Raw genomic sequence first — 24,200 nt, 5'->3', positions numbered from 1 at the left:
ATAACAAAAAATGTGATTGAGACTTCACAAGGCAAAGGGGAGGCAGGATGACACAAGGAAATAAACAGAACCTGACAACTGAAACAAAGAAAATCCACAAATATGAATATTAGAAATGACAAGAACAAAGAACAGAAGTGAGACCTAATGACCTAAAGGAGAAGTCAGGAACTACAGTGACAATAACTGTGACTTGACCAAGAAACTACTACTAATAACTCAGATGCCAAACTATAAAATAGAGTTAAAATAATGCAAAATGATAGAACCATGAAATACTTACCAGATTTTTTTTTAACCTGTTGTGTCCAGCAGTTGTAACAAGCAAAGGTGTGGTCTGAACGCTACGCTGTCTAATATATTTGCTTTCCCAAAATGAGCTCTGCAGACTCTAGATTCCTCGTGTTAATGTTTTTATTTGTAAATAGGCTATTAACAGGATAAGGTTTGTAGATCTGGCAGTCTGGTTGTTAGGATTCTTGGGTTCTGTCTCTAGATGGTGCACTCTTCCTAAAACGTGGTTTGCCATATTGCACTTCATGCGCGCGTCACTGCTCGCATTTCAACGCGAGGACAGAGGCCAACGCAGGACTAGCAGCTCAGAGGCAGCCGCTCAGCCCGTCTCTCTTGTGGACTGTAAATGGGATGAACGACCGCCTGATTCCCTCTCCGAACCAGCATCTGTCCTCCACCTTCGTGTCTGACGATTTGGAAAGTAAGCTTTCTCTCCACCTACGACTGTGGACAGAAAACGAGAAGTCAAAAGAAGAGCATCGGCTCAAACAGTGGGAAAAATAAAGTTATCAGTCTTGTTGTAAAGTTTCCTTAGTGAAAACGTACGCCATGGTCACCTTCCTAAGGAGTTTGCTCTGGATACTTGTGTTGTCGCCCAGTCTGAAATGTGAAGGTGAGTTTCTTTCAGACTCCAAAAGAATTTGGATTAAGGTGAGAAGTGATGGGCTACACAACATAAAGACCGGCCAGTCGGTAAAGATTTTGTCCTACACATTTAGGCTCTGGCTTGAAAAACAGTTTGTGATGTTTCCACGTTGTTTCCACTCCTCCACACACAATAGATTTTGTTGACCGCTTTTGCAGTCCGAGTTAAGAGATCTGTTTAGAAATGGAGTTTCCGTTGTTTAAAGAGAATATCAATATTTTCGCAGAGAGCACGGATGGCTTACTACCGCTTAAATTTCCTACTTTACCCAAACTTGGACACACACAGTAAATATAACGAAGATTCTTCTCTAAATCTCTTTATACATTCTCTCCTTTAATCCTTTTGAACTTTGCCCTTTATGCTGGTTGAATTTTGTAGTTGTGTATTTGTATTTTTTAAGTATACACGTTTCACGATTTTAAATGGAAAGTGTGTGTGTGTGTGTGTGTGTGTGTGTGTGTGTGTGTGTGTGTGTGTGTGTGTGTGTGTGTGTGTTGGATTGGTGGAGGGGGGGGGGTCTCCCGTAAGTATCTGTGACCACTTAAGCACTCTTTGTCCTCTTTCAGCTTGTTGACGTGTGTTCTTGCAGCTCCTAGTCTTCGTAAAAAGGGGTGCTTGTGTTGGACTCAAAGGACCACTATGTAGTTGTCATGTTAATTGAACGCATAGCTCGAGGTGATCTCACGTCTTTGTCAGTCATGCTAATTAATTTACTCCCCCTGTGGGAGGTGAGAGCTCTGCAGATTTCCTGTTTTCAGCTTTCGTTCTGAGGACTTACCATTTGGTATTAAGGGAAAAAGGTGGGGGTGGGGTGCAGAGAGCTAAATGATTAGCACATTCTCCTCCTGCTCTCTGTTGTTTGGTGTTGTCGCGGCATTTCTTTTTAACTCTGGCTACTAGGATGAAGAAGCTGTGCAGAGGTCTCCGATTTAAAAATAAATAAATAGATGAGAACATTAAAGATTTACTCTTTTTTCGTGGGGTGGGGATAAGGAAAATGAGTTCTTTTTTCCATTTTTCCTTTTAGTAGTTTTAAAACTCATACATTTGTACATACATAAGCCTCGACTTACTCTGTTCTTGTTTTAACTTGACTTTTTAAAGTTTTAAAATGGAGGCATTGCAATGTGTTGGATCCCTGCTTTAACCATACTAAGATATATTTTCTGACATTCTTAAGGAATTTCATGTGTGCTAAGAACAATGCATGTGATACTGAACAGATTTCAAAGAAGAATTTAAAAGAAAAAGAAAAATTGCTATATTTTATTTCATTATGGGAATCTCAGTCTCTCTGACAATACACAGAGCAGAGTTCAATTTTACATTTCTAGATACATCCACGAGCATATTTAATTGATGTCAGGCTAAAAAACTAGTTAAGTTGGATGCATTTTAGGGTGACGAGCCATACCAAATCCTCAGAAACACTACGGGGTTGCATTATTATTTTGTCAGTCTGATGCCCTCTGACCCCTCTCCTTGTCAAACAGCCTTATTACAAGGAAATCGAGTGTAAAGTTTAGGACTTGAAATATCCTCCCTTTTGCATCTGTACTGCAAGTATGGGATAACAAGTGGTCAGACATGTATCCTATGTTAACAGTTCATGTCTCTCAAGTTCATATTTGGAGAGAGCAGGGATTGTATGAAATGAACAGGCTGTTTATCTAAAGTTAAACACAGGAGGCTGAAAAGGGACATGCTTGGAATTACTGAGACTAAGAGGAGTCCACAGATGCATTGATAACAGGCTTGTGAAAGTAAAAGGTGTAAAGACTTTAATGTGCTTTGAAACAGTGTTTGTTGGATCGGCTAACAGCATCTGAGAACTGTCTGAATTTGTTTTGTAAAACTTACAGAATGATTTAAAAATCATTCTGTACATTTTTAATTTAGCCATCTTCTGTAGTCTTTCAGAAAGCATAGAACCACCCATAACCATCATTTTAGTTAGGTTGTGTAAGCGCTTACAAAACCCAATTCATTTCAAACCTACTATGGCCTCAAGGACATGTTTTTAGCCTGCAGCCAATGATCACGGATACCACTTTCGGAGTGAATGTTCATAAGAAATTATTTAATTGATAGCAACCTCACGTAAAAGAAACTGAGATGTGAGCAAATAAACTACAAACAATCATAACCAATCTGTTAAATATCCTCAGTAAATATTTACCCTATTTTCATGGCAGTTGGAGAAAAAACAGCCCTATACTATCTCCACAAAAGTGTGTTTTACTAGTTGTTCGGTGCTATCAAGGTACCAAACCGTCTTGATTAAGATTAGAAAACATGCAAGTTTTAGATGAAATGGAGTGGACAGCTCTCTTTCTTTTGTTGTCCTGGTAACAAATCATGTCAAATGACAGTTTAAAAAATGTATTCTAGCCACAAAACATTTTGTTCTACTGAAATACAGCAGATTCAGAGGCTTAAAGATCTTTATTTGTGAGTGAATTGTCAGATCCTTAAATATAGATGGACACATCATTCATTGTTCTGGACAGAATAATACAACAGGACTTTTAAGAGCTGGATAAAGATGGTTGATTATTTAAAAAAAAAAAAGATGTATCGGTCCATATGTTAGTTGTGTGTGTGTGGGGTTTTTTTTTTGTTTTTTGTTTTTTTTTTTAATTATTTCAGACATACAGAACCATGCAAGAATAATATCCACATCTCCCCATTACTCTAGTGACTAGGTGGAACCAGAGGATCAGGAAAACACATGTTTGTAGTAGTGAAAGCAGTATGAAATGGTCAGACTGTTGAGGCCTAATGCTAAAATGTGTTGCTTCAGCAATCTGTATATGTCTGAGTGCTGATGTGTGGAGTATAAACAAGGAAGACATTTTGTATCAGAGGGAATATACTGACTAGTTTAACAGGAACAATGAAAAGGCTGCAAAAGAAAGTTTCCCAAAGTAGGGAGCTTTTTGTATACAAACGAGAAATCACACTTGAGGCTTGGTTGAAAGAACAGATGATTATCTGCCAAACAGATGTGCTTCAGTGTACAGAGTTATTGCAGTAGGTATGAAAAGTTTCCTGTAGCTGTCCTTGTAGCCCCATTGCTATATCAGCCTGTTATGGGAAGTGCCCTGCTGACTGTCCAGTAAGTTGTTCAGAGAGTTAAACCCAGTTTAGACTTATGCGGAAATCTACGTCGTAACTTGCGAGGTAATTGGAAACCCCTCACCGCAACCTTCCGTGCTATTCGGTTATTGCAGGCTGCGTTGACCTGACATGTCCTTACATTTCTCAGGAGGTGCACATCAGGGTACGTGGAAGGTGGTGTTTAAAGGGGTTTCTGGTTATGACATAGATTTCCTGCTGAAGCATAATTTAGGCGTTATACTTGATGGAAAAACAGTTTATTCGCCGACGTCAACCACATCATCAAATGTATCCAGTTTGTTAGAAACCACAAGGCACAGCTTTTCTGATAAATTTTCTTCAGTTTGTTGGTGACGTCAGCCTCTGTGCTGCTCTTCTTGCAGACTACAGAACTTACTACAACAGACTGGTGAAAAAAATCTGCAATAGTGCACATGTTGAAGGATCTTTCCCTTCTTGTATACAACCCCAGTTTTGGTGTTGGCCTTCCAGTACAATCTGTGCACTTTGAGGGGAAAAGGTCAAAATCACTGAATGCAGTTGAGGTGTGTGGTTGGAAGGAGGCAGAACTAATCCTGTTAGATTTTTTTTTTTTTTTTAAATAAATTGTTTAGCTTATTTGCTCTCTAGGCTGCTCACTGGTTGTCTCTCACCTTAAACCCAGTCATTTATTTCAGGCTATTTCACACTTTGACTTTTGCTGCCATGATGCCAAGTCTCTCTTGGAAACTAGATTTTTAATCTCAATCAGTTTTTTACCTGGATAAATACAGGACTAATAAAAAATTAAAATAAAATAAAATTCCACCAATCCCTTGTGCTAATTGGCTCAAATTTAGCCCCCCGCTTCCTCCTGTAGGAGTCTATGAATTTGATCCAGGGATTGTTGTTCTCAGTCAGAGCTGGTATGAGTTTGTGTTCACGGAATTTCATATTTTTTGTTAGAGATCCAGTAAAACTGGTAATGTCCTCTTCATGTGTTTCCCAGATAGCCCTTTTCCAGTATTCCCTACTCGACTCGACTCAACGCTACTCTGATTTGGTTGTTTTATTTTACAGTTGAGTACCACCTAATGTCGTTATTAGCAATGCGGGCAAAAGTCCATAAAGTCATTTGCACGGGACACAAATACAACAAAACAATGGAGCACATCAAGGCGATGCTATACCTGCTGCTAGGTGTATTGCTTTTTGTCAGACTCAGGAACCACTTCGTTGTTTTGTGTTTTTGTTGTATTTTTTTTTTTTTTTTAAATGGTGGTTTTGATTTTTGTGAAGGCATTGCTCTCATGACTTGAGTGACATCAGTGGCTAGCCAATAGGTGGCAGGCAGTCTATTGATGTCATATTTTCGGATCACTTGGAACCTTGGCCTAAAAACCTTGGTACTAAAAAAAAGTACCTGGTAACAGGTTGTACTACTTAAAGGAAAACCCTAAGAGTCAAGTCGAGTTGAGTAGGTACTCAAAGCATTCCTACAGTGCCCCAATAGTTTCATTTGTTCACCTCCTAGCAACTCTTGAGGATACAGTTTTTTCAATTAACTAGAGGAAGATACTTTGGGGTCAGCTGGACTAGACTGGTCAGAAATGCAAAGGAGGGATTGAAATGGCACTGTTTGCATTGGTGGCATACATGGATACATGTCTAGTGCTCTGTTTTCTTTAGTGGGACAGCTGGGATACTGCTAAAAGGTTATGTTCTGTCCAGTAGCACATTTATAAAGTCAAGGGTAATAATGATAATGATTTCTGTAATATGGGCATATTCCAACTGCTACCAGTTCAATATCCAGACAACACAAATCTTCTTTTACACAAAGATTCAAGGCTCCAACTTACAATGATATAAAGTTTCATTTACCTGTGCTGCTAAATATGTACAACAGCTGTGCACCAAAGACATGTTTTTTGCAAATGGATAAATGTTTTTTTGGACCACCCCACTAAAGTTGGTGAGGGTCTTCAGTCACGTTCAATATGATGGCCTTTGGCAAAAAGTGGGGCTGGTGGTGGTGAAGAGGCTGTAAGCAAATGGATTTCTTACTTTGGGCTTTGGAGGAACCTTTAACTAATAGATCATTTAGATTTTCTAGCGTACAGTGGATTTTCCACCAGCACCCCTCCTCTTTATGAAAATAAATATATCTATAGAGTGCTGAGACTTGAAGGTAGAGCATGTATTTCTTAGTCTGGCTTGATTTCCTTAGACATACACACTTAGTCTGCAGCAGAGCAACACATCATAGATTATACTCCCTTATTGCATTTGGGAGGTTTTCTCAATTCTTTGGTTACCTGGCTGGATCGGCTGTTAAAATGTGCTACATAATCTGTCTGTTAATTAAGAGAGGGTGAAATGTGGATTGTCAGGTCTGTGTCTCCAGGAAGAGATTACGGATGTTTTCAGTCTTGCTGAAGTCCAGCATCTGCCTGGCCAATGTCTGTTTACATTATAAGATATTTGGAGCCACAGGCACTGTTGTTGAGCCTGTTCGTAATTATCCTGTTAAAGTGTCCCAGGATGTGTTCTTATTTTTTATGGTGCATATTTCTCTACCTTTGTAACTCTTTTTCTTTTGTGAGTTTTTAACAGAGCAAGGGATTTTCAACATAGCATTTCTGAACATATTAGTTTTCTTTAGAAAGCATACATTATTTTTCTTTGCACAATAAAATAATTATTTAGAAAAATACAAAAAATTACCAGGGTCAATATTATTAGTCCCCTGAAAAAGTGAAACCAAGAAAAGCTCAACTTCTGCAGAAGAGACTCCTTTAAACCAGACTGAAGTATGCTAAGGACAACCTGGAGAAACATTATGTATAAAAGCGTCTTTTGGTCACCTGAGATAAATCTAGAGTTCTTTGGCCATAGAGACGCTGCTTATGTTTGGAGAAAGAAGGGCAAGGACACAACTGAAACAACACATTCCCCAAACTGAAACGCAGCATAAAACAAAATACCGCAAAACAATCAAACAAACATAAAACCTCAAGTAGTAAACAGTAGAATTCGGTTTGAGTTGTTGCTTTGTCATCCAACATGACAATGACCCGAAATATGTTACTCCTGGTTTAAAAACAAACAAACAAACCGTTTCTGTTTGCTTGAGTCCCACTGAAAATCTGATAGGTAAAGTTAGCAGAACCTAAAAACATTAAGGAACTCATTGCTTTAAGTTTTTAAGTTGATGAACTTGTCAGTTGAAGTCAAAGGTTATCAGAACTGTAGTATTTTGATTACAATTGACTTTCGGTAAATTGAATTCAATTTTATTTAAATAGCGCCAAATCACAACAGTCGCCTCAAGGTGCTTTATATTGTAAAGTAGATGCTACAATAATACATACAGCGGGGGAAAAAAGCAAAACAATAATCATCATCTAATGAGCAAGCACTTTAGTGACAGTGGGAAGGAAAAACTTCCTTAACAAGAAGAAACAAACCTCCAGCAGAACCAGGCTCAGGGAGGGGTGGCCATCTGACACGACCAGTTGGAGTGAGAGAAGGAAGACAGGACAAAAGACATGCTGTGGAAGAGAGCCAGAAATTAATAACAAGTATGATTCAATGCAGAGAGGTCTATTAACACATAGTGAGTGAGAAAGACCGAAGAAGAAATACTCAATGCATCATGGGAATCCCCCAGCAGCTTACACCTATTGCAGCATAACTAAGGGAACACTCAGGGTCACCTGATCCAGCCCTAACTATATGCTTTAGGCTTAAAAATGTCCTTTTTTCTAATCTTTAAAGTAGAGATAGTGTCTGTCTCCCGAATCCAAACTGGAAGCTGGTTCCACAGAAGAGGGGCCTGAAAACTGAAGGCTCTCCCTCCCATTCTACTTGTAAATACTCTAGGAAGCAAGTAAGCCTCCAGTGCGAGAGTGAAGTCCTCTAATAGGGTGATATGGTACTATAAGGTCATTAAGATAAGATGGGGCCCAATTATTCAAGACCTTGTATGTGAGGAGCAGGATTTTGAATTCAGTTATGGATTTCACATGGAGCCAAAGAAGGGAAGCAAATGTAGGAGAAATATGCTCTCTCTTTCTAGTCCATGTCAGCACTCTTGCTGCAGCATTTTGGATTTACTGAAGGCTTTTCAGGGAGTTTTTAGGACATCCAGATAATAATGAATTACAGTAGTCCAGCCTAGAAGTAATAAATGCATGAGCTAGTTTTTTTTCAGCATCACTCTGAGACAGGATATTTCTAATTTTAGAGATGTTGTATAAATGGAAGACGGCAATCCTACATATTTGCTTAAAATGTGCACTGAAGGACATATCCTGGTCAAAAATGACTCCAAGATTCCTCACAGCGTTACTGGAGGCCAAGGTAATGCCATCCAGAGTAAGAATCTGGTTAGATACCATATTTGTAAGATTTTCAGGGCCGAGTACAATAACCTCTATTTTATCTGAATTTACAAGCAGAAAATCAGAGGTCATCCAGCAGTTTAACTAATTTGAGTGTGTTATCTGGCTTCATGGATGGATAAAGTTGGGTGTGAACATGTATGCTATGCCTTCTGATGATACTGCCTAAGGGAAGTCCTTAATTAACCTTAGTGTTTGAAGAGGACTCTTCATTTACATGAACAAATTGGAGTCTATTAGATAGATCTGATACAAATCACTGCAACGCACTAGCTGTAATACTTACAGCGTGATCTAATCATTCCAATAAGATATTATGGTCAACAGTATCAAACACTGCACTGAGGTCTATCAGGACAAGCACAGAGATGAGTCCACTGTCAGAGGCCATAAGAAGATCATTTGTAACCTTCACTAAAATTGTTTCTGTGCTGTGATGAGCTCTGAAACTGACTGAAACTCTTCAAATAAGCCATTCCTCTGCAGATGATCTGTTAGCTGTTTGACAACTACTCTTTCAAGGATTTTTGAGGTGAGTAGAAGGTTGGGGATTGGCCTATAATTATCTAAGGCAGCTGGGTCTAGAGATGGCTTTTTAAGTAACGGTTTAACTACTGCCAGCGCTAAGGTCTGTGCTACATAGCTGACTATTAAAGATTGAAGCATTAATGTTAGGACTTCTTTGAGCAGTTTTGTAGGAATGGGGTCGAAAAGACACGTTGATGGTTTGCAGGAAGTGGTTACTGAAGTTAACTCTCAAAGATCAATTGGAGAAAAAGACTAAATGAATATCAATGGTACTGAAAGCAGCTGTAGAATGTTAGGTTGTTACATCTGTAAGATGAATATGAGTAATTTATTCTCTAATGGTTAAAATTTTATTTGTGAAGAAGTTCATGAAGTCATTTCTAGTTAACGTTAAAGGGATGGTTGGTTCAACAGTGCACTGACATCTTGTCCGCCTGGCTACAGTGCTGAAGAGAAACGTAGGGTCATTCTTATTTTCTTCAATCAATGATGAATACTAAGATATTCTAGCTTTACAGAGGGCTTTCTTTTAAAGCAGCAAATTATTTCTCCGGGCTAAATAATCTTCCAAATTGGTCATATGCCATTTCCTCTCCAGCTTACAAGTTATCTGCTTTAAGGTACGTGTTTGAGAATTATACCAGGGAGCCAAGTACTTGTGATTTGAGGCTCTCTTTTTCACAGGAGCTACGGTATCCAGAATCATACGCAGTGAGGAGCCGAAATTATTAACAAGATTATTATATATTAATATTAACAACTCTGCTTATACAAAAGTCATTATCATTTCTTTAGTGCAGAAGAAAAATACTAAAATATATATGTTATATTATACAGTACAGAAGACACAATGTCACACCATTAAAAAAGCAGGAATAGGACACTGGATCAAATATTGTTCCGGTTGCTGACCCCAAAAGCTGAATGGGATATTGCTGACAATGAAGTAATTTGTGGTCCAATCCTTTAAAGTCAGTTCTATGCTCTGTCTTTACTTCACGATACCACAGCATATTGTGGCAGAGCTAATGGAGGATGCTAATAACAGTTGCGAGGCTTTTCCGACTGCTACACAAACAGGTTATTTTTATATATTTACAGTCTTTCACTTAACTGCAAAATGGTCAAAGTAAGCTTACACAAGAGAAAAGGTCTAATGATGATGTTTTTTCTTTGCTCATTTACCTTCACTCTCTTGATGTTCAGAGGCCTTATGTAAGATGCTAGGAGGATGTTGGTTTGGTGTAACTGTTGTTAGTAAGCTTTTATTATACCTAAGTCTTGTTGTCAGCCTGATTAAATATAGAATGTTAACTTACTTCAGCTATTAAACTCTATTGTTGACATGGACAACTGGAAACCCAATAGCTGTCCATGTTTAAGTTATTCCTATTATTCTACTTTGATGTCCGCTTGAATTTTTCTGTTTGAGGTGCGTTAGTCCTTTATAATGTAAATTCTGCATGGAAACGTGTGCGATCACAGAAAAAAGGGCAGGCATGTGGATGTACACATGGAGGTGCATAATTATGAGTTGATGACTAAAATTTAGGCCGTGTTAAGGTCAGTGTTCATGACCCAACAGTAAGAAAGAAAGAGGCTGGGTAAAAAGGGATCCATCGGACAGTCCTGAGTCAAAAACCACTGTTAATCAAAAAGAATCCAAAGGATTATCTCACATTTCTTAAAATAAATATCTTGATGATCCCACAGACTTGTGGGAAAATATTCTGTGGAGAGAGGGGGGGGGGGAAAAGAACTTTTTGGATGGTGGAAAACTAACACAAAATTGCATAAAAAGGACATCATTATCAATCATGAATTCTCCTTTCTAGCCGAAAAATCCTGTGGTTGTCACCTTTACTATCTGTCAGGAGTCTGTAGAAAGGATGCTTCTTCTTCTTGCTGCTCTTCCAAAACATCCAGCAGATGCTTAGTAAATCATAGGTCAGAGACTGGGCCAAAGGGTTTTAAAGAAAATAGGAGAAGAGTTTTTGTTCACAACTAAATGAAATTCTGCTGCTGCTTTTCAGTTCTGCTTTACTGTTCTTCCCTCAAACTATTTGGATGGAAAGGAAAGAATGACTAATAACTGGTTTGGAGAAAGATAAACAATTGGCACATACTAGTGCTTCATGGGCATCAAAACGGCCTCTTTTCCACAGCTAACTCTGGCTTTTAAACAGAGCCAAAATGGTATGCACCTACTTATCTAAGATCCAATGAAATGGAAATAACTCGGCTCAGTCCTCATCACAACCTTCCCAGTGCCATGTATTGTCTTGTATTTGATTACCCAAATGGTAAAATAAATTAAAAAAAAACTCTTTGGTGTTTTTTTGTTGTTGTTGTTGTTTTTTTCAAACGAGTTGTCTTTTGTTGTTTTAACTCAGTCATGGGGATGGAGTTACTCTTGTGTAAGCTTCAATGATGAGGGCTTGTAGGGTGGAAAGATAGCATCAGAGAAAGGGGAAATTCCATTGCAGGCAAGTGATACCATCTGACAGTCCATGATACATTATGTGAGAGAGACTGCAACATAGTTTTTCATACATGTTTATGTGTAGATGATAAGCGTGAATGACCCTGTTAGTCACATCTGGATATAGTTTGTGCAAAAGAAGAACTTCACCACCTTTGATTTCCAGTTAGAATTTAGTCCTACAATCTCAAAAAGTGCTTACAATATACAGTTGTCTAAAAGTTTCCATCCCCTTTTCACATTTTGCACACATCTTTATTGTATAGTATACATTTTAAAATGGATTAAAAACTAGCAAATTATTCACCTGCAATAATTAACTAATATCAACAGCAAAATACCATTATAAATATATTTCAGATTTAAAAAGTAAAATATTTAATTCGCTTAAATATGTTTTGGGTGTTTTTTTTTTGCAGTTTTCTCTTATAAAGAGAGCGAACAATACACAAAGAATCACAACTGTCAACTTTAATGACAACGGAAATTAAAGTGATTTGGAAAAAATGCTTTAAAAGAACTGCCCAAATCAGTGATCAGAGATTGACCTTAAATTAGCTTCATCTACCAGTGTGTGTAGAAGTAGATGAATTAAATATAGAATCTACTAAACAAGTGGACATTAACAAACAGAAAATAATAAACAGGCTGCTATGACATAGTAGTAATCTGTCATGGTAAATAGCAACAGAACCATGAATGCACACAGTAGTGGTTTTTTTTGTTTTTTGTTTTTTTTTAATAGATGTGTCTTCTTTTGGAGCCACATAGCAACCCGACTGAGTGGCTACTTGGTATGATGCTTCAGGGTATTGTGGTGTGTTTGTCAGCCACACTAACCTTTAACTTTTATGAATTATCATAATCATCATATGTCCTTATTCTCAGTGGTGAGTTGATAAATGTTTGACAAGTGAAATGATTTGTTGTACTACCACACATTCCGGCACGTTAGATTCGGAGTTTCCAGTCTACAGTTGGCTTAGGGGAGTAACAATTTTGGATTTCCGCTCTCATTTTTTCCCTGTCTAATTTGGCTTTTGATTTTACCCTCGTCCCCTGGCAGCTCAGCTCAGCAGTTTGGATGTTGCATGTGTGTAAATGACTTCTGAATAAAAATAGCCTTTTAATTTGGAAGGGTAAATGACCATTTCTTGCTTCCTGCTTTTAACCAGTATCAAAGTTGAACCCATTTTGTGTGCTTACCCTAATTATACAGCACTTTTGCTCCAGTTTCTACCAAAAAAAAATTAGGGAAAATGAACAAAAGATGAAACAGATCTTTCATCTCATGATAATCATTGGAAAATTCTTGATCCTGTGGTTACCTAATCTTCCATCTAGATGTATGTGATACACTTAGGTACATGTTCAAACATGTTTATCCAGTCCACACAGTATCTCTCCACACCAATCAAAGCCAGAAGACCACTGCAGAGACCCCAACTGTCAGTGGTGGCTCATTTAAACTGTAGAAATGATCTACAGACATGAGAAAAATACTTAGTCAACTTACAGTTATGGCACAACATTGATGTAAAAAAATTAATACTACCAGAACTTTCCTGGCCCTAAACTGTAAATGTCCAGGCAAACATAATGTAAGATTTACGTTTGGTAGTTTGCTTAAGCTAGTTAAGTAGCGCTTATCTTTTTTTATATACGGATGAACGATTTCTTGTTCTTTCCCTCCTACATAGTGGCATTATTTACCCATTCAGATCGAAAATGCAAGTAGCTGTCGGTACTTTAGCTTTCATCCTGGCAGCAGTTTAAGGTGACAGATTCTCTACAACATACATGTAGATGTCACTGAACAAGGAGTTCTGGGAGGGATGTTGCCACTTTCAGGGATTTAATTAAAGCTATCGGGGCAGAATATGGATCACAATACCACAAAATTTATGTTTTCCCTTCGTATCTTTGTTTTTCCTCCACGGATAGATGATCCAAGTACTCTTGCCTCGAGACAGGTGAAAAAAAAAATACACTGTAGTCCTGCAGTACTACCGACTGTCCTCTATTTGCGGTCATGGTGAAGTAGTTTTGCCCACCAAGATAGCAAGCTCGTCACATGGCTGAACTTTGTCACATTTCTCAAAATACACAATGTCTAGCTCTTTGCCTTCTTGATTTATAGCGATTTAAAAACCTTTCCAAATATCCAATTTTCCTCTTTTCTTTAGTTCTATACTCTCCAACCTGTCCAGTTTTATACTTCAAAAATGTTGTTGCAGTTATGGTCTCTTAAATTTCTGTTGCACTCTCCATCCTCCTAACAATCTTGGGACCTGCTATCTATTTTTAGCTGCCTGCTACCACCTGTGGTGACCCTATAACTGCTCCTGCAAAATGTGCGTTGGGTCTGATCCCAGTCCCAATGCAAGGCTCTAGACTGGGGAACCATGACAGTATCTTCCTCATTATAGGAGATTCCCAGCATCCCTGGCTTATCGGGATGCCTCTGGTTTTGTCAGGGATAGCAGACCATGCCATCCATGAACTCCTCAGAGATTTGTGCTTCCATCTTAAGGTAAAGTAATGCTGAACTGAGGGAGAATTTTGTCTTTGGAGTTATCTATGAAGACAGCTTGTAGGAATTGAAGCACTAGGAAACAGGTCTATAGCGTGGTGGGAGCGAGAGTGCTAAATGTTTTTCGAAAAGTCCAGTCAATATGATGGTTATATTTACTCAGCCATGGATGACCTAATAACTGTGGTATACGGGTGCTTTGAATAGATATAACTGGATTTGTATTGTTACCAGAAATGGAAAGTTATTGGTTCACAGTGTTGGGAAGGTTACTTTTAAAATGTATTCCGTTACAGAATACAGAATACATGCCCCAAAATGTATTCTGTAACGTACTCCGTTACGTTACTCAATGAGAGTAACGTATTCTGAATACTTTGGATTACTTAATATATTATCGTGCTTTTTACAACAACGTGAATGTACTATTGCTGTGTGATTTATTACTGTTACTGAAGGTCCGCGACTCCGAACTGTAGTAAAGGGACCTCTGACTAATACGGCGGGGTCCCTGTCGGCTCATAGCCGAAAAATAGCTTTACTTTGTTGTGTGGGTCAATTTTTCTTGCGAGAGACAGAGAGAGGCGTTGAAAGGCTGCACCAACGGAACTTATTGTTTTCGGAGGAAAACACGAACACGGTGTACAGTCGAGTCTTAATAGCTTACTTATGTAAAGTGTAGAAGTAAATTTAAATCTACTTTGATATACAAAGAGGTGTTTACAAAGGTTATAAAGCTAGTTATGTAGCTATTTGGTGGTTACGTGTTTTGATATTTACATGTTTACATGTTTGAATGTTTAGACATGCATGTTCAAACCAGTAATAAGTATGTGTTATATCTACCTGGTTGTTTTCCCTGTTTTGATCTGAGTATAAGATTTCCTGGCTTCTGAGAGGCCAGTGAAGTATTCATGAGGGCGGCACACAGGAAGTGTGGGTTGTTGTTGCAGGGTGCTAAAAGTAAAGAGGCTGCTAAAAAGTTATCCGTCTCCGTCTTGCTGTTCCTAATTATTCAGAGAGATTCCCAACCATCTAGTGAACCCTCACGTTACATCTGGTGGCAGCGGCTTTGTCTCCCTTGTGAGTGAAGATTTTCGAAACACTCATCCAGCTTTGAAAAAACGGCCTATGGTAGCATCCTCTGTGCCAGCTCGTTCGGTCAATGGAGAACGTCTGGAAATCTTAGGCAAGTTAACCGTTGGTATTAGGCTTGGGACTCAGGTATGGCAGCAGGACTTTGAAGTCCTCAGAGGTGCTTACCAGCCAGTCATTCTAGGTTGGGATTTTCTGCAGAGGCACCATGCTCTTCTCGACCTCAAAAACAAAGTGCTGCAACTGTGGGACATGAAAATTCCCCTGTTGCCCAAAGGACATGAGGTGGCTGCCTGCTGTAATGTTTCTGTGTTAGCGCCAACCAAAATTCCAGCTATGAGCGAAACTCTGATCACAGCCTGTGTGTCAGCAGCCACACCGGCTTCTCCTGTTCCAACAGACTACTATGGTGTCTTGATCCCTAATCCAACATGTGACATTGTTGTGGCTCACACTCTCAGTGAAGTTCAGAATGGTACTACAGTGGTTCGAATGCTTAATCCCTCCAGTGATGAAATCGAACTGTACCCTGGACAGCATCTTGGTGAGTTTCATTCAGGCTCATCTGTTGATATCATTCCACTGGAGCAGACATGTTGTGCTACTTCACCTGTGTATGATTCGACTCTGCCGGTAGAAATAGATGAAACAAACTTGTCACACTCCCAGGTTCAGTCCCTGAAATCACTTCTCCAGAAGTATTCAGGAATCTTCAGTAAGCACTCAGAGGACAGAGGTCACACAGGCATAATTAAACATCATATTCACACAGGTGATGCTACACCGATTAAACAAAGAGCCTATAGAGTGACACCTGAACAGAGAGCTGAAATACAGACTCAAGTTGACAACCTTTTAAAGGCAGGTGTCATCGAAAAAAGCTACAGCCCATGGGCCGCCCCAGTTGTTCTGGTGCGAAAGAAAAATGGTACGTGGCGTTTCTGTCTCGACTATAGGAAACTCAATGCAGTGACAATCAAAGACTCTCATCCTCTTCCAAGGGTTGATGATGCACTGGATGCGCTGTCAGGTTCTGCCTGGTTCTCCACAATGGACCTTCAACATGGCTATTGGCAGGTTGAACTGGAAGAGAAGGATCGTGAGAAAACTGCTTTCACAACCGGCAGTGGACTTTACCACTTCACTGTTATGCCCATGGGACTCACAAACGCTCCAGCCACATGTCAGCGGTTAATGGAGATGGTACTTCGTGGCCTTCCCTGGAAAACCTGCTTAGTGTATTTGGATGATGTCCTCATTTACAGCCGCTCTTTCGCAGAACATCTCCAGCATCTGGAAGAAATTTTCGGCAGATTCCAGGCAAGTGGCTTGAAGCTAAACCCCTCAAAATGCTGTTTTGCCAAAGATCAGGTACAATTTCTGGGCCACATTGTATCAAAACATGGCATCCAGCCTGACCCCAGAAATGTGAACAGTGTGCAAGCCTGGCCTATTCCACAAACAGCGACAGAAGTAAGGTCATTCCTTGGACTTTGTTCATATTATCGCAAGTTTATTCAAAACTTTGCACACCACAGTGTCCCCCTACATGCTCTCACTGAGAAGCATGCAACTTTTCAATGGACTTCTCAGTGCCAGGATGCATTCATGTATCTGAAACATGCCCTCTCAAACCCTCCAGTGGTTTCATTCCCTGACTTCACATTGCCATTTTCTCTGTATACTGATGCTTCTAGCACAGCTATTGGCAGTGTACTAGCTCAAAAACAGGGACAGCAAGAGAAAGTCATTGCCTATGCTAGCCATGCGCTTACAAAGGCAGAAAGAAAGTGGTCGACTTATGATCGAGAACTCTGGGCCATTGTTTGGGCAGTTAGACATTTTCGGCACTACCTCTACAAGCAGCCATTTGTTATTGTCACGGATCACAAGCCCCTCCTGGGTCTTCGGAAAATACCCATTGACAGTGATAGAACTGGTCGCCGTGCTCGCTGGGCTCTTGAACTTGATCCTTTTGAGTGGACTGTGATTCATAAAGATGGCCACCGCCACCTCAATGCGGACGCACTGTCACGTCGCCCTGTCACTGGTGAAACCGTAGAGCAGGACACAGTCTGCACTGCTTCTGCTACCTTGAAACCTGAAGAGAGGTGCGTGGGTCCTGCAGGCCCGCCCAACCATAGTCCCTGCAGTACTGACCAAAAACACATTCCATGCAATGACCTTCCTGATCCACGACTGCAGTGTGCAGCGCTATCTGTTTCATCCACATTTGTGCTTGAGCTGCCTGAAGATGATCTCAAAAGTGAACAACAAAAAGATCCTGTACTGTCAGAAGTCATTGGCTGGAAAGCTAAGGGTCAGAAACCACCCTACTGGCGTATGAAAAAATGCCCACCTCAGGAAAAAGTGCTATGGCATGAGTACTCTAGACTTACCTTTCACAATGGCTTACTCTGTCGTAAAGCTTTCAACCCGTCCCAAAAGTCAGTGTTGCATCAGTTGGTTGTTCCTGAATCTTTAAAAGACACTGTCCTACAGCTGCTGCATGGCAACCCAGTGTCCGGTCACCTATCAGCAGATAAGGTCCTGAAACGTGCTCAGCAGCTATATTACTGGCCATTCATGTCACGTGACATCAGAATATGGTGCACACAATGCACTCCATGTGATGCCAGACGGAATCCCACACCTCATCACAGAGCTCCAATGAAAACAATTGTTGCTGCGGAGCCATTTCAAAAGGTGGCAGCTGACATACTTGAACTCCCCATTACGAGTCGTGGCAACAGGTACGTGCTCGTTGTTCAAGACTATTTCTCGAAATATGTCAATCTCTATGCTATCGCAGACCAACGTGCCACAACAGTTGCAAAATGCCTGTTTGACAACTTCATCTGTCAGCACGGCATCCCTGAAATGCTACACACGGACCAAGGACGTCAGTTTGAATCTGACCTGGTGAAACATCTGTGTCAGCTGCTAGGCATCCAGAAGACACGGACCAGCCCATATCACCCTCAATGCGACGGGATGGTCGAGAGGTTCAATCGAACACTTATTGACCAGTTAGCTAAGTTACTCCTTCAGCAGCCTGGCGAATGGGATGACTGCCTCAATCAAGTTGCTTTGGCTTACAACACCAGTCCTCACTCTACCACGGGGTTTACGCCATTTTTTCTCACACATGGACATGAGGCACGGATGCCTGCTAATATGCTGTTGCCTACCAACATGTCAGCATCATCTACTTCTGTTTCTCCTGCTGACTACGTCACCCAGTTGACTCAGAGACTTCAGTCTGCCTTCAGCACTGCTGCATGGAACAGAGATTGTGCCCACAACCAGCAGAAACAATTGTACGATAGGGGCATCAAACACACTCCTTATGTTCCGGGTGACTTGGTGTGGTTAAATGACCCCACTACAGCAAAGCAGAAACTTGCTCCACATTGGAAGGGCCCCTTTGAGATATTGGAGTGCCTTGGAACAGATGGAGAAAACCCTGGTGTCACGTACAGGATTCGCTACCTCCTGGACCAATCAGACAAGACTCAAATTGTTCACTACAATCGTCTCAGGCCGTACAAAGCACCTGTTCCTAAAGGTGGAACCAACTCACCTGCTGGTGACATACCTGTACAGCCCCAGATTCCACAGTTGACTGCATTATCAGGTGCGTTGCCCTTCACAGCTTCAAAATCTGCAGCTGAAGGGAGCTGGAATGTTCAGGGCCGCAGCCCTGCAACCTCATCAGACCCTCAGGTTTGTCAGCCACCACCTCTAAACCAGTCACGACCCCATTCCCACTCTCCTTTGTCCCCTTCTCCTCAGTCTGAGACTGTAACGACTTCTCCTCTGGCCATGTGGTGATACACCAATCAGACATTGTCCCTTCAACTCCTCATCGAGTATCTGGTGTTTCACGGCGATGTGGGAGACGTCAAGTTGTGCCTCCCAGATACCTCAAGGACTATGTTTTGAACTGAACTTGTTTTTGGTTTTGCTGTTGTGTTATTGTTGTCCCCTTTGCTTGCAGCATGTTGGGGGTTTTTTTTCTCTTCCTTTTCTGTAGGGAAACGGGGACGTTTCTTATGTGAGGGGGGGAGGAAAATGTAAAGTGTAGAAGTAAATTTAAATCTACTTTGATATACAAAGAGGTGTTTACAAAGGTTATAAAGCTAGTTATGTAGCTATTTGGTGGTTACGTGTTTTGATATTTACATGTTTACATGTTTGAATGTTTAGACATGCATGTTCAAACCAGTAATAAGTATGTGTTATATCTACCTGGTTGTTTTCCCTGTTTTGATCTGAGTATAAGATTTCCTGGCTTCTGAGAGGCCAGTGAAGTATTCATGAGGGCGGCACACAGGAAGTGTGGGTTGTTGTTGCAGGGTGCTAAAAGTAAAGAGGCTGCTAAAAAGTTATCCGTCTCCGTCTTGCTGTTCCTAATTATTCAGAGAGATTCCCAACCATCTAGTGAACCCTCACGTTACACTTACAACTGGGCTCGTCAGGCTCTCTTCTTGGCTGCAGTGGTTATTATTATATTTACATGCTTCCAGCTCCCGTTTTTCCTCGACGACAACTCGTACCTTTCCACTCGCCTTTTTCTCCCTCCTCGCGCTCACAGACACATAACGTGTATGGCAGTCCATTCTCCCTGCAGCACGGACTACTACTACACTGGCCATGATGCTACATTCTTTAGAGCTATGCTTGTAGCACTCTGCCTGTTAGCTTAGCACAACAACAACAACAACGAAAAGGCGCTCTCTCACCCAGGAAACACACAGTCGCAGAAAGAGAGAGAGAGCGTCGCCCTGTAACCATGGCAACCGTAACGCTGCCGCCTGGAACGAAAGAACGTAGCTGTCAAACAAAACCCAAACAGTCCTGACCCGCGACAAAATGAAACAGGAAAGTACCGCAGTGTAATCCATTTATTTCAACAAAGTAACTGTATTCTGAATACCACCTTTTTAAACTGTAACTGTAACGGAATACAGTTACTCATATTTTGTATTTTAAATACGTAACGGCGGTACATGTATTCCGTTACTCCCCAACACTGTTGGTTCAGTTCAGTGTGTGTAATATCTAGGAGACGGGTTCCATCAATTATCCATTTACATTATATACAACTGCTTTCATTGCCTCTGATACTTATCTAGACTCTTTCTCTTCAGTTGATCGTTAGTTAGTTAACTTCAGTAATTACTTCTTTCAAAGCATCAACATGTTTATTAGACCCCATTCTGCCAAAGAAGCTTAAAGATGACCTACCAATGATCAACCCATCTCTATTAATGGGCTATGTACCACAGGCCTTTAAGGTGGCAGTAATTAGACCATTACTTAAAAAGCCATAGATGTTCTAGCTAACTGGTGAATCTCCAACCTTCCTTTTATTTGAAAAGTTCTTGAAAGAGTAGTTTTAAACAGCTAACTTAGACTAATGGTCAAGAGTTTTGGAACGCACCAATTTTCAGTAAATCAAAGTGGCCAGGGGTCACTGACTATCTTCTATACCTTCACTCCTTTTACTCTTCCAGCTGACCAGTGCTCCCTCATCTCTGGGTGTCTTAAAGAGTTGCTTCATACCTATGGAATATGTAACTGACTGAAGAGGGAGCCTCTCATTCAGAGAACCAACATTACAATGTAACCATTTTTGTTTGTTTGTTTGTTTGTTTGTTTGTTTGTTTGTTTGTTTGTTTGTTTGTTTTATGTGATACATACCATGTATACATAACGTTGCTGGCTTGGGTCCTCAAAGCGTTATCCCACAATACTGACAGAATGAAGATTTCTTTCTTTTTGCATTTGCTTTAATTATAGAGTATGTGTGGTTATGTATGTAATTATAGGTAAATAATAAATGGTGTTCATTTCAGTAAATCAAAATGCTTAAATGAACACACATGAAGTTACCACTGTTGTGTCATATGTGTAAATGCATATAAGTCTTTAGCCTTGGACATGTAAAATAGGCTGAAAGCAACAAAACATAATTTTGCCTCTTGTTAATGTCCTAAACACAAATTTTATTTGTTTTCTTTTTCTTTTTTTCTTTTTTCTTTGTATTAGTAAGTCATTATTCTAGCCCTTCGTGATTTGCTACCATATCGTGGGGGGGTTTGGGTGTCCCAGGGATCCCAGGGGCTATGTTGTCCAGGGGCTTCTGACCCATGGTAGGGTCTCCCATGGCACACAGAACACCAAGGGTAGTTCACCCTGCCCAGGATTGCGTTACCGGGGCCCCCGCCCTGGAGCCAGGCCCGGGGAGGGGGCCAGCATCTGGTGGCTGGGCCTTAGTCCATGGGGCCTGGCCGGGCACATCCCAAAAAAGGGACATGGCCCCACCTCCTGCAGGCCCACTACCCACAGGAGGTGCCGTAGGGTTTGCGTGCATTGTGTGCTGCACACGGCCAGGAGGGGAAGCCTTGGTGAACCAATCCCCGGCTACCAAGACTAGCAATTGGAACATGGAATGTCACCTCTCTGGTGGGGAAGGAGCCTGAACTGATGCGTGAAGTTGAGAAGTACTGGCTAGATATAGTTGGGCTCACCACAGCTTGGGCTCTGGAACCAGTCTCCTGGAGAGGGGCTGGACTCTGTCTCAGTGTGGAGTTGCCCCTGGCGGTGGGCTGTAGTGGGTATCCTAGTATCCCCTCGGCTTGCTGCCTGTACATGGGGGTTTCTCCCAGTGGACAAGAGGGTTTGTTCCCTGTGCCTTCGGGTCGGGGACTTGGTCCTGACTGTCGTCTGCGCTTTTGTGCCACTCGGCGCATAAGTGATGACGACAGGGCGCCACTCTTCTTGGAGCCCAGCCTTCTTGGGGTCCCTTGGTGGGGTGCTGGTGGGTGCTCCGCCTGGGGACTCTGTTATCCTACTGGGAGACTTCAATGCTCATGTATGCAATGGCAATGAGACCTGGAGTGGCGTGACTGAGAGGAATGGCCTCCTGGATCTGAACCCAAACAGTGTTTTGTTGTTGGACTTCTGCGCAAACCGTAATTTGGTATAACGAACACCATGTTTGAACATAAGTGTCCATAAGCGCACGTGGCACCAGGACATGCTAGGCCGCAGGTCAATGATAGATTTTGTAATCGTATTACCAGACCTGCGGAGTATGTAAAAGCGGGCAGATCCAAGTCATGCTGGAGAGATTATATCTCTTGGCTGGCCTGGGAACGCCTTGGTGTTCCCCCGGACAAGCTGGAAGAGGTGGCAGGGGACAGAGAGGTCTGGTCTTCTCTGCTTAGGCCGCTGCCCCCTGTGACCCGGCCACTGATAAGTAGAAGAAGATGAATGGATGGATGGATAGTATATTAGTATTAATGGTGTATTTTATAAGCATTTCAAACTCTAGTAGATGGAAAACTTTTAAGATTGGGTAGCGTGAGTGAGGTAGTAAAAAGAGTGCATTTACAGAGGTTAGTTTGTAGCACATGTTGAAAAAGAAGAAAGAAACTATACAAAGTAGTATCTTTGAGGCTTCTGTATAATTACTTTGGTCAAAATAGTAAATGGACTGATATTCAAACAGGTTTTTTTTTTGTTTATTTTGTATTTTTTTACCTTTTGAAATGCTAAACCTTAGTAAATATATCACAGACAGTTTGGCGTTTATTAGTGCCTATGGACCCTTTGATTAGTGGATGTCATGCACCTTCTCCTTAGTCACTGTACATCATGTATATAAAATCATGTAACCAGACTTGGTTCCAGTTCTCTTTGCGGTAAAGTACTGCTTCATGTTTCTGTTACAATGCACAGCGGTGTTTTGTGTAGTCTTTTTTTTTTTTTAAATACATTTTTTATGTAAAAGCTTGTATTTTATATTACAACCTTCACATACTTTAAAAAGAGTTTGCATTGGATAATCACCTGCTAATTATATTCACAGCTCATAGCTGATTGACTATTCACCTGTCCCTCATCTACCTTTCTGCTCAGTGTGTAAGATGTTTACCCACTCCTCGGCCTCCATTAATAATAGTGATACCTGGATGTCCTCTAATTTATTGCTTTTAAAGTCGAATAAAACTGGGGTTATTGCACTTGGCCCTTAGAAACGTGGTGTCTAACCAGATATGTACTTTAGATTGGCCTCCAGTCACATTGCAGAACCTTTGAGTCATTTTCTCAAATATGCAGGACTGCTTTGCTTCATTTTGTGCAATATCCTTAAAATAAGAAACATTCTGTCTCTGAGTGATGCTGAAAAACTGGTTAATCTATTCATTACTTCTAGGCTGTTATTGATTATTATCAGGTTGTCCTAAAAACTGCTTGAAAAGCCTACAGTTGATCCAAAATGCTGCAGCCAGTGTACTGCATGGGACTAAAAAGAGCATATTTCTCCTGTCTTGGCTTCTCTATATTGACTCCCTGTTAAATCCATGATCGAATTTAAAATCCTGCTCTTCACATTCAAGGTTTTGAAAAATCAGGCCCCAGCTTATCTTAAAGACGTCATATTTCTGTATGACACCAATAGAGCACTTCACTCTCAGACTGCTGGTTTACTTGTAGTTCCTGGGAAATTTAAAAGTGGAATGGAGTTTTCAGGCCCCTCTTCTGTGGAACCAGCTCTCACTTTGAATTTGGTAAACAGACACCCTTTCTACTTTTAAAGTTAAGGCTAAAACTTTCCTTCTTGACAATGATTATAGACAGAGCATAGTGTTTCTTCTGATTGTCAATGTTTTCTCCGTTTTTTTTTTTTTTATTCCTTTTTTTTCCTGTAGGGTATTGTAGGGTCTTTACCTTATACTAGAAAGTGCCTTGAGGTAATTATTGTTGTGGTTTGGTGTTATGTAAATTGAATAGTGCTGTCAGCACTAATCTTGTTAAAATAACGTTAAAGCTATTACCGCATTAACGCTGCAAATCTCCGTTAGTGAGTTAACGTAGATGGATGCTGGGTGAATGGAATGGGCTGGGCTAGAGCCGGGGTGTTGCTCATGCTGCTTTTGCCCTCCCCTAATGGCAGGGTCACCGGGAACGAATGGGGTTGTGCCTCGCGGCCATGGTTGTGCCAAATGATGTCCTTCCTGGGCTCTTATTAGCTGTCTCTTGGCTCTTTGCAGTGCTTTGGACTGTTCTTCCTGGCTGTTTGTGCTTCCGGGGTGAGTCTTC

General features: G+C 40.9%; 1 protein-coding gene across 1 annotated transcript in view; it reads left to right on the top strand.

Moving 5' to 3' along the window:
- The first annotated feature begins 552 nt into the window (after positions 1 to 552).
- The window catches only part of ror2 (receptor tyrosine kinase-like orphan receptor 2), a 44,202-nt gene continuing 20,554 nt past the window's right edge, over positions 553 to 24,200 (top strand). The window contains exon 1 of the mRNA XM_004575035.4: positions 553 to 907. Within this exon, the coding sequence (XP_004575092.2) occupies positions 844 to 907 (64 nt within the window). The 5' untranslated portion in view covers positions 553 to 843. The remainder of the gene's footprint in view (positions 908 to 24,200) is intronic.

The sequence above is a fragment of the Maylandia zebra genome, linkage group LG7 (assembly GCF_041146795.1).
Source record: "Maylandia zebra isolate NMK-2024a linkage group LG7, Mzebra_GT3a, whole genome shotgun sequence".
Taxonomy (NCBI): domain Eukaryota; kingdom Metazoa; phylum Chordata; class Actinopteri; order Cichliformes; family Cichlidae; genus Maylandia; species Maylandia zebra.
Note: the sequence above shows the minus strand (reverse complement) of the source record. Positions and strands in the feature narration are given on the sequence as shown.